Source organism: Muntiacus reevesi, chromosome 22 (genome assembly GCF_963930625.1).
Source record: "Muntiacus reevesi chromosome 22, mMunRee1.1, whole genome shotgun sequence".
Lineage (NCBI taxonomy): Eukaryota > Metazoa > Chordata > Mammalia > Artiodactyla > Cervidae > Muntiacus > Muntiacus reevesi.
The window spans coordinates 3,278,520-3,289,909 of record NC_089270.1 but is presented as its reverse complement, the minus strand read 5'-3'; the positions used below and the strand labels follow the sequence as shown (position 1 = coordinate 3,289,909).

General features: G+C 57.5%; 1 protein-coding gene across 17 annotated transcripts in view; it reads right to left on the bottom strand.

The window, feature by feature from the left end:
• Positions 1-4,640: 4,640 nt before the first annotated feature.
• The window catches only part of ABLIM2 (actin binding LIM protein family member 2), a 158,830-nt gene continuing 152,080 nt past the window's right edge, over positions 4,641-11,390 (bottom strand). For all 17 annotated transcript variants that reach the window (XR_010660292.1, XM_065914451.1, XM_065914449.1 and 14 more), the window contains one exon: positions 4,641-6,404. Coding sequence is in view for 16 of the 17 variants with exons in the window: in XM_065914451.1 (XP_065770523.1) it covers positions 6,291-6,404 (114 nt within the window). In the remaining variant the exon portion in view is untranslated. The remainder of the gene's footprint in view (positions 6,405-11,390) is intronic.

The window sequence follows — 11,390 nt, the reverse complement described above, 5'->3', positions numbered from 1 at the left end:
CTGGTCTGGTCTGAGGACGACCTGAGCCCAAGCTCTGCCCAGGGATCTCGGGGCAGGCTTGCTCAGGAAGACATCTGTGGGACGATGCCCCTTATCCAAACGCAGAGGGCAGGCTTTAGATCTTTCGTCTGACATTCCCCGCTGGGTCACTGTGCCTCAGTTTCCCCATGTGTAGACTGGGGATTAGGAAGGATCGCACAGTATTATTGTAAGGACCCCAGGTGCTCAGAACAGGGAGAGGCAGAGAGCGAGAGCTGGAAATCGATGCTACACCGACTCCCTTCTCCACCTCCTGCGGGAGCCGTGCCCCAGCCAGGACCCAGGCCTGGGTTTTCGGCGTGGGCCCGGAGCCCATTCTCCTTCTGCTTGCCCGGGGAGGTGGGCTCACGGGCAGTCTCCTCCCATTGCACTGTCCAGTGGGGGTGCTTCTACCACCCCCTTCACCACCGGCTGTCACCTGGTGGAAATCTATGTCCAGGAGCAGCTGGGGAAAGAGGTGGACCATCCTTGCAGACTTTTCTGATCTAAAACACACTGAACCAACGTCTTCCAGCTCAGCTGTTCCAGAAGCTTTGGACTGGGGCTCTGGGATCTAATGCACCAGGAAAACGATACAGTCCCTGCTTACTCATCCATCTCCCGTTGGTTCTCAGCCGGCTCAGAACCCAGAGCGGGGTGGGTGGGCTTAAACAGCCCCAAGGCATCCACAGGGCCACTCACGGTGTCCCCCCTGCTGGTGATGGCCCCTCCAGTTCTGTCTCCTTCCTGCTTCCCTCTCTTGCTCTCCTGACCGACTATCCCGTGAGCCCTCTCTCTACCATGTGGGCCCTGCTGGCTCGCGCTCGGGGGGTTGTCCCCTGCTTTTGTCCACCTTCCTTGACTCATGCAACTCATAGTGCAGCTCCCTGAGACAGTGCTGACTGGGTGGGCCATGTCCATGCAGAGCGAAGCCTCTTGGGCTAGGGGCTGGGGGAGAGAGGCCGTGTGGGATCACCAGGAAGTCCGGGGGCTCAGGGGCCACCCTCGGTCCAATCGCCTGAGCCGGGGCAGCAGGTCATGGGCAGGACACGGTGACTTGTAGGTAAAGCGCCTTCAGGAGGGGACACAGAACATGGCAAAGGCTGGAAGGGGCTGGAGGTCACGTGGTGAGGCGGGCAGATGGGCATGACGAATGAGGATGGCAAGCCTCATTCACCAAGCCTTACGCACCAAGAACACGGTGACAGCGGCAGCTGGGGGCTTCCTGCCAAGAGCCACCAAAGGTGCGGGGAGGGGCGGTGTTGACTGTGGGGACAAGAAGGTCTTGGAGAGCCTGGGCTGCAGAGCTGGGAGTGTCCACCAATCGTGCTGGCTGGCTTCTCAACACATGGGTGCTGTGTTCCCAGATGCCTTTGCAGTTGGATGGAGTCACGTGACCACCTCTGGCCAATGAGTGGGACAGGCGGTGACACGCGTCCCTTCTGAGCCAGACCCTAAGACGGGCAGTGTGACTTGCCTGGCCGTCTTCCTCCTCTCATTCAAAGCAGTGAATTCTGCAGCTCTGGGTTCAGATTTCAGTGGCTTAGGAGGCACAGCTATCCGGGGAGAAGGTTCCAGAAAGAAAGGCTGGAGGCTGACATCTCCCCACCCCCTGGGTCCCAGGGCTCCTGACACAGGCCCAGGCGGAGGCTGGTTCGGGAAGGTTGGTGCCAGTGGCAGACACCAAGGCTGGCATGGAAAATGGGACTGGGCTTGGCTTGGGGCTTTGGGGTGGGCAGCTCCTTAGAACCTAGGACCGCTGAAGCTCAGGTGGTGGGCATGAGCTCTGGGGCACACGGGTTAGCCTACCAAACCTCCAGCACCCAAGACAGTGCCGGGCACAGACAGTGCATGCTCTAAAAGACCCTATGCCCTGGGCACCAGATGGCACTCCTCTAGACAGAATGACAGGTCCCAAGCCTACCGAGGGATCCAGTCTCTACGTTCAGGGCAGCAGAATTTCCTAACCTTCTAGGTTTGTGCTGTCTCACTGGAAGCTGCTAGTCACCTGCGGCTGCTTAAACTTAACTTTCATGAAAATTTAACTCCCTAGGCACACCAGTCACACTTCAAAGGCTAGTGACTGTCGTACTGGACAGAGTGGGTACAGAACATTTTGCAGAAAGTTCTATTGGGTTGGACTGTTCTAGAAGCACTGACACCTGGGAAAACTTTGGGCTCTCGTCTCATTACCAAATACTCCAGTGACATCCTGGGTCACAGAGCACTGCTGTAAAGTTGCCAGCCCTCTCGGGGGGAAAGTGTCAGTAAACAGACAAGAAGAATGTGCTAGAGAACGCTATTCAACATCCTGTGATATGCCATGATGGAAAAGAATGTGAAAAAGAACGTACATATGATTATAACTGAATCACTTCGCTGCACAGCAGAATTTAACACCACATTATAAATCAGCTAAAAAATCCTAAAGGAAATCAATCCTGAATATTCACTGGAAGGACTGATGCTGAAATTAAAGCTCTGATACTTTGACCACCTGACGTGAAGGGAAAACTCACGAAAAGATCCTGTTGGTGGGAAAGATTGAAGGCAGGAGAAGGGGATGACAGAGGCTGAGGTGGTTGGATGGCATCATTGACTCAATGGACATGAGTTTGAGCAAACTCCAGGAGGCAGTGAAGCGCAGGGAAGCCTGTTGTGCTGTGTGGTCCATGGAGTTGCAAGGAGTCGGACACGACTGAGCGACTCAACAACAGCAATAAATCAACTATACTTCAATAAAATGAATTCTTAAAAATAACCAAATTAAAGGAAGAGAGAAAATACAAGATTTCCCCAAATAAAAGTGAAAGTGTGATTTGGGAGAAGAAAGAAAAGAGAAGAATGTGTTGACACACGGGCAGGCATGATGACCTCCGGGTATGGGTGGGGGAATTCCTGGAGTCAGCGGCGGGCCTGTCTGAGAGTCTGAGTAAACTCTGGGAGCTGGTGATGGACAGGGAGGCCTGGCGTGCTGCAGTCCATGGGGTCGCAAAGAGTCGGACACGACTGAGCGACTGAACTGAACTGAACTGAACTGTCTGAGGTGGGAACTTCAGAGCTGAACCGAGAGGGGAGAGTGGGGCTCCACCTGGAAAACCAACAGCAGCCCCAGGCCCTGGGAAGAGGGGAGTGTGTAAAAGCGCAGGGCTTGGCCGAAGGGAGGCAGCGTAGCTGTGACTTCCGGGAGGGGGCGAGTGCCGGCCACAGAAGGTGCTGTTGGGACCTTGACATGGTCTGACCGGTGGCCGGGAAGCATCGCTGCGGCTGTCGGGTGGGGAATGACCTGCTCCCAAGCAAGACTGGGACCCGAATTCTGACTGGGAAGCTGTGTTCACTCAGGTGAGCTGAGGGTAGAGGGTGTGTGGCCAGGGTAACCACGCACCCGGTTGGCGGGGGACAGGCCCGGTGTACGCTGAGTCCCGGGGCCGCGGGTAGCTACCACCTTCTAGACCTGGGCTGTTTTCTGATCTGGATAATTCCGTGCAGGGGTCTGCTGAGATGGAGAGATGAAGAGACACGCTTCGGGTGAATCCAGGACCTCTGATGGGCCGTCCTTGGGAGGGAGGGAAATGCTCTCATTTCTGACTTGCATCACCGAGTATACCAAGATGGGGCGCAGTATGTACATGTGGACAGGATTTGGGGGCTTCGTGAGAGTCATTACTGTCATTGCAATAAGATTAGAGATTGCTGTGGGTTAAATTGTGTCCCCAGATTCACAGCTGATGCCCAAATCTCTTGTGTGACGCAGGAGGGGGCCTCTGGGAGGTGATCAGATTGTGAGTGTGAGGGCTCTCAACAAGGGGGTTAGTGCCCTTGTAAGAAGCTGGCTAGGTGAGAAGAGAGGTGCTGTCTGTTAGCTGAGGACCCAGTCCACATATCTGAGAGCAGGACGGGGCCTCTTGCCGGAACCTGGCCTGACCAGCACGCTGACCAGCACTAAGAGAAGTCGGCGTTTTGTTGTCTGAGGCTCCAGTCTGCAGTTTTGGTTAGAGCAGCCTGAGTGAACGGAGGCGGCGGTTATAGACTGTTTCATCCCAGGACAGCAGCTGCTAACCTACTGGGCAGGCGCCCGTCCTTCCCTTAGCCACGAGCTCCAGGGCCACAACCAACAGCCTGTTTGCGGATCCTGGGATGCCATCTCCAGCCCTGTATCCACTCCTGTCCCCTCAGCCCAGAACACCCATCCCTCTGTTGGCCTCCAGGTGTGCAGCCTCATCTGGCAAGACTTACGTTTGGCTGTGCCTTCTCACAAAGCCTCCCCTGACGTCTGGGGTATTTACCGGGCCTCCTTGGGGACCTGCTCCAAAGGGTCAGTCTTATCATGGTTGGTGTGCTGGTCTGTCTTCCTGGCCTGATGGGGGCAGGTGTCAGCATCTCTCCTGTCAGCACTTTGGCCTGGGTGAGGGGCTTAGGGCCCCAGCCCGAGGGGCTGCCTCTGCCACGGCTGTCCTAGGGCCATCCCGAGGCCGACACGGGGTCTGTCCCCCCCACCCCCAGCTCCGTGCCCACTTCCAGGACGACCACTTTTAGCGGATGCCCTCCCCAGGCGCTGGCGGCAGAAGGGGGCCCGTGGCTGGAAATGACAGGCATTTATAAGAAGCGGCTTTTCACTTTCACAAGTTAGAATACATCATTCTTTATTTTTTCCAGGCTCCCCTGGTCCAACAAGACGCTCACTAGTGAGAAAATAGGGGTTTCCAGCGGCTCGGGCTCAGATCGCGACGCGGAGGGAAGCACATGCTCGGTGCTGAGAAACCCCCGCCCAGGCCAAGCCGCGCTGGAGAGCCGGGCGCACAGTAGGACTGCAGGGGCGGAGTCACGCGGACAGAACAGACGGACGTCCAGGACGCACAGACGGACGCGGGGCACGGAGGCGGGGCCCACACTCCGGGACACCCGTGTGGTGTTTCACAGGCCCCTCGATGCAATGTACAAACGTTCAGGTAGCCACACTCTACCCGCATGGCCGGCAGGTCTCCCTGCCGACTTGGCCGATCTCGGCAGCATCTCCCATCCCGTCTTCCCGGAGGGTCCGGGTGTCGTCGGTCTCAGGACTGGACACCAGCCTTCCCTTGCTGGGGTTTTTACGGGGAGAGGGGGGCAAAGGGGGACTCCACCGGCCACGTGACGAAGAGGGTGCGCTGAAAGCTGCATCAAGCGTTATCCGGGACCGTGGGAACCCTTAATTGGGGGGCTTTGGCCATCAGGGGAGGATGTTTTCTGCAAGACTTGGAAAACGACAGCGAGAAACACAGTGTGGCCGTACTTAAGGTGTCCTTACAAACCGCGGTATGGGGTGTGCGGGCGGTGGGGGGGGTTCTGCCTTTCGGGGTGCCTGTGTGACAGGCCAAAAAGCAAAAAAAAGAGAAGCACAAAGGAAACAGACAAGGAGTCCTGTGTATTAGGAACACACACAAAACCTGAAACAGATGCGACGGTGGAGAATAAGGCTGGCGCGCTCCCTTTCAGCGGGACCATAAAATTAAACTCTTTATATATGTCGTCTTTGTGTTTAAGTAGGCTCTACTCTTTAACAAAATAAAAACTTCTGTGTTAACTTTAAAGATATCGTTTAGGCATCTAAGGGATGACCTGGAAGAGGAACGCAGCGCACGGGATCCCCCGCAGAAGGTGCGCCTTCAGGTTGAAGGTCCTCCCTAAACACAGATTCATCACGAAGGCTGCAAAAATTGACCCCAAGCTTCTGACGGCCCCGGGGAGGCCCAGGGCGGGCGACGGGGGCCTGTGTGCCAGGCCGTGCCTCCCAGGCTGAGCAGGGAAGCGGGGCCATGGACACCAGGAGCAGGGTGCCCACACCGTAACCCGTCAGCGCCCGTCACTGATTAAGCCCCTCAGGCGTCCACTCCTGTCCTCTGTGTACCCCGGGGGCCCAGTGCAGGGAGGGCACTGCAGGGAGGTGGGAGGGTGGGCTGCGTGCGTCTAAGTGGTCCTATGTCTCCGGGCAGCGACCTCGCCGCATCCTCCTTCCTGATGGCAAGCGGCAGCGGGGAAGGACTGTGCAAAGCCAGGGGTCTGGGCGGCAGACTAGGTGTGGGAGCGGTGCTGGCAGAAACCAGAAACGGGGGCTCTACCTGCTGTGGGACCTCCTCCTGCCCCCAGGGCCCCCCCCACTGGCCCTCCCCAGGCGCCCACCACCCGCCCGCCCACGGTGGACACAGAGAAGCCAGAGCCGAGGGCAAGAGGAGGGGGGTCTGGTGGTTCCCGCAGGCACGCCCGTGGGCAGGCCCCCCCACCCCCCAGCAGCGTCAGAACAGCAGGGCTTTCTTCTTGAGGTCGTTCCTCTTCCAGAGGGCCAGGCGGTCAAACTCTTCCATGCTCATCCCAAACACTTCTCGGAACTCCTCGGGCGACAGGTGTCTCTGCAAATGAAAAGGGCGACCCAGAGGGGAGCAGTGAGCGACCTGGCCAAGCGACCCCGGAGGCGGGACCTGCAGAGAGGCTGGGGGGTCCCCCTGGGCACACCTGGCCCCCCAGCTTCCCTCTGCATCCCCACCGGTCTGCTCTGCAGGGCAGAGAAGCTGGCCAAGGGGAAAGAGGGACGGTGCGGGGACCCACAGCGAGCAGCTGCCAAGCAGGGGCCAGAGCCCTGACTCCCGACACCTGCAGAAGCGTCTCCCACCGCAGACTGAGCGCAGATCAGGCCTGGAAATGGTAGGGAGTGTGCACACGTGATCACGTGTGCCGGTTCATGTCCTTCTCACGGCTGCTGTCTCAGCAGGAAGTGTCCCCACGGCTCGCACGAGGACACGGAGGCAGACAGGCCCAGGCCTCACTTCAAATCCTCGCTTTCCCCCCACCCCACCTCTGGTCTGTGACCCCAAGAGAGCTTCCTGTCTCTCTGAGCCCCAGTCCCGGACAGTGTTAAGGGCACCAGCGCCAGCTAGCCCCCTGAGTCTCAGCCTACTCACATGTAAATGGGGTCGCCCTGGCACCCCCCGGAGTTGTGGGGCGAACGGGTCAGTGCAGGTCAGCTCCCAGGGCTGAGCCCGGCCCTGGGCAGGAACAGTGAGCCCTGGGCATAGTTATTACGATCTGAGATAGAGCCACCTCTGTCGCCACTTGACGCCACCTGAATTCTAGACTCTTCCCTGCAGGTGTCTGCTCCCTTCACCCCCATGTCTATCTTCCTCAGCTGGTGCTGCATAACCTCTTCTTGTCCTTCAAGACCCGGCTCACGTGGGCACGGCACCCTCTCCTGGGGGGCTTCCCGGGAGGAGTGAGGCCAGCCACCCCCCAGCCTGGGAGGAGCTGGGGAGAAAATGGAAAAGGGGGGGCAGCCTGCAGCAGGAGGGGTCAAGCTCCAGCCCCAGAGGACCTGGTTCAAAACCCCCTCCCGCCCCCATGTAAGAAGTGTGGCTTCTGCGTGGCTGCGTGGAAACCAGCCTGGCCGTTCCTCCGCACGCTTAGCAGAAGCACCTCAAGACCCAGCAGATGCCAAAAGACCAAAACCAGGGACTCGCACGGGTTCCTTCACACTCGTGTTCACAGCAGATTATCCACACCGGTCCAAAACCGGAACAACCCAAGTGCCCGCTGAAGGACAAAGGGACACACAAGACTTGGTGGATTCAGACTCTGGAACGTGGCTGATGAGTACTCAGTCGCGTCTGCTGCTTTGCGACTCCACGGACTGTAGCCCGCCAGGCTCCTCTGTCCATGGGGATTCTCCAGGCAAGAACACTGGAGTGGGTAGCCATGCCCTCCTCCAGGGGATCTTTCCGACCCAGGGATCAAAAACCTGGTCTCCTGCACCGGCTGCATTGGCAGGCAGGTTGTGCTGCAACATGGATGGGCTAGGAAACAGGCTAAACGAGTCCATTTGTAGGAAACATCCAGAGTGGGGAACGTCCTCAGGGACCACACAGCTCAGTCACTGCCGACATCTGGGAGAGGAGGGGCCTGGGGAAGGGCTGATCGGTGGGCGGGCGGTTTCCCCCTGGACCCAACAACCACGTTCTAGAATTCCGCAGAGGTAGTGGAGTCACACAACATTGAGAGTGTGCTAAAGGCAGTCAACTGTACACTTTAAAATGGCAGCAGTTGTGAATTTTATCATTAAAAAATCCAGTTCCTGCCAGGAAAAAAAAAAAGAGTGCTTTCTTGAATTTAAAAAACACATCCTACTAAAGGTTACTGTGATGATCGAGAGAGAAAATGGTATGAAGACCCGGGGGAACTGTGGAAAGAAGCAACCATCACCGCCAGGCATATCTCTCACAGAAGTCACAGCCCTGTGTGACTTGCACTGGGTTTTGGAGCCCAGTCACTGGCCTGATACGGGGGAGGGGACTCAAGGGACTCTTTTATGCTGAATCACAGAGAGTGTGAGTCGCTCAGTCATGTCCAACTTTTTGTGACCCCCATGGATGCTCCTGGAAGCATCCCAGGCTCTGTGGTGAAGGCCCACGGCCTGAGCTTGCCCGGCTTGCTGGGACTGGCCTGTCTTGATTCCCCCGCAGGGCTCTCCTAGTCCCACCGCCTCACCAAGCTCAGACGCCCACTGCAGCCCACCAGCCACCACCAGGCCCCCTGCTCCAGGTGGTGCTGAGTGCGTGGGCTCAGGCGCAGACCCCCTCAGCCTGTGACTCTAGGGGCTGTGTTCCTTCAGAGTCTGGGTCCCACAGGGCATCCCCACACTGTCACAAGGCACAGGGAGGCCCTGTCTGTAGAGGGGACTCCTGAGCAGGGTCCATGTTCCTTGTTCCTTGACCTCATCACACAATGACACCATCACCATGACGACATCATCGCCATGATGACACCATCACCATCATGACATCATCATGACATCATCACCATAATGGCATCATCACCATGATGACATCATCACCATGACAACATCATTGTTGTCATAAGGACAATGGCCCCTGCCATCCGTGGAGTGTTCCTCTGTGCCAGACAAGGGCCAGAAGCTCTCCATCACCGGCTTGTGTCCTTGCCATAGCTTACTGGGTAGGATGGTGATTGAAGCTCTGAGATGTGGACTGACGTGGCTGCCAGGTGGCCCCGAGGCCCTGCATCACCTCTCCCACCTCTTCCACCACAGCTCTGCCCCATGGTGGGCATCTATAAGTTCTGAAACGTGCCAGGCTCTCTGCCACCAAGAGCCTGCAGTGCTCTTCCCCCACTTCACAGAGCAGTTCCTCCTCCTTCTGCAGGTCCCAGCTCAAATGTCCCCTCCTCCTGGGGGCCCTCCTGGGTTGCACTAGCCAAGCAAGCAGGCCCTGCGCCATGTGTGTCCCTCAGTACTGAGCACGGCTGACCTCGTCTGTCTCAGTCCCTCTAGGCCAGCATGGGCCTGATTCCTGTCCTCATCCAGGGATGATCCATGCTTTTGCATCCCTGAGTCCAAATCTGGCTCTCACCTCCCCAGTCACGCTGCCTCCCAGCTCCCCCTCTCCAGCAGGCCTGCCCTTCTCTTCACACACCTCCTTCTTTCCTCCCCACCCTCCACCCCTAAAGTCCTACCACCTGTCCTGGCCTTCCATGACGGCTCCTGTTTGCTCTCCGTGTCTCACCCAGAAGCTCTGGCAGACACGTCTCCCAGACACGTCCGCGTGGCTAGGAACAGTCACCATCAGTCTGCTGAGTTCTTCTGAGACCCATCAGACCGGTCGGATGAGTTGAAACAAAGGATGTATTCTTTAACTTCAGGACCTCGGTTTCAGGTGCATTCCTACAACTGGGGCTTTTCCTGCTTGGGCAAACTCAGGTGTGCGTTTAGCCCCAGGGTCTGGCAGAGGCACTCCTGAAACCACGGCTCCACCCGCGGGAAGCTGCTCAGCCCTGCCTCTGCCAAGCCTCAGAAAGGAGCACCCTGGGGACCACAGCCTCCAGGCCTCGGGAGGGCACACCCTCCTTCCCCACCTATTCATCTGCCAGCCTTGCTCTCTGCAGGAGTCAGCCAGGCCAGGCCCGGCCCTGATGCCCGGCTGTTTGGCCAAACAGTCCAGGGGTGGTGAAGGTATTCTACCACATGGCCATGCCTACAATCAGCCTTTAAGTGAAGATGCAGTGGCTGCTTCCGCTCTGCCGGGGCAAACACTGAGGGCTTCCTGGAGGAGGAGGAATTCTGCCTCTACGTGTCAGCTCCTCCCTGAGCGTCCAGCCAGCCGCCCTGCCCCGCGGGTGCCACACGTGCCAGCCCCACAGGAAGCCAGTTCCTTAAATTAAATTTCTTGATGTTGGATTGGCCAAAAAGCTCATTCCGGTTTTCCATAACATCTTGCCGAAAAATCCAAACGAACTCTTGGGCCAACTTGATACTTGTCCGTCTGCGTCTCTCTCTGTCTGTCTGTCTGTCTACCCGTCTGTCTCCTGTTGGTTCTGCTGTCTCTCTGGAAGGCCCTGACTGACATACTTTCCTACCTAAGGAGCAGACTGTGTGTTCTGGGAGGTTGGCGTGTGCAAGAGGGGTTTTAAATCAATATTCCATACTGTAATTAATCTGGGAAGACGCACAGCAGAGTGGCCCCGCATGACATCTTAACCAGAACTCCACATCTGCTTCCTAGAAGCTGCAAGGCCTGGGGACATCCTCCAGCCTTCTCTGTACCCTCTGCCCCAAACCTCCTCTGTATCCGCTGCACCGAGCTGTGAAAAATGCACCAGCATGTCAAGTCCTTGGAACAACTTGGTGGTGATGATCAAGTGCTTATTAAATAAGCCAAATCTGATAAATTCTCAAACACCCTGCTTTTTCCCAGTACCAGGCATCCAGGAGGGACTTCCCTTCTGCGGGTGACCGAGCCTGTGCCTGACCCTGCCTCCATTCACCCCGGCCCACCTTGCTTTTCCGTGAAGTTCTCAGCAAGCACTGTCTGGCCCGCCCATAGCACTCCTTCTCCATGGAAGCCTTTCTCTAATTCGTATGGGCCCACGTGGCTGTCAGGTTGGTAAAGAGGGGGTGACACGGACAAGACAACTGAAACTGCACATCACACCTGCCTAGGGCTCTCTCATGGCAAGCGCGCCTGACTCCTGAACAAGTGAATAATCTCCCAAACTGCCCAGCCGGACTGGCACAGTGATGTCATCTGACTCAGAGTGGCTGACTGGTCCAACGTCACACAGCTAGAAACATGATGGAGGTTGATTCACACCCAGGTCCCCCAGACCCGAGCTGCTCTCCCCGCCAGCCAGGGTGCCACCTTTGGACGGCAAGAGGCTGACGCAGAGCGAAATGGCCATGTCTTTCGGCGAATGCTGGGCGTAGGAGTGCAGGGCTGGCCTCAGTAAGTGGACGCTGGAGTCTGCCCAGGGCAGGCAAGGCTCCTCCCCTCGGGGTGGAAGCTCCAGGCACAGCAGACCCTCAGAGGGCACCTGCCAAATGCAGGAGGACCCAA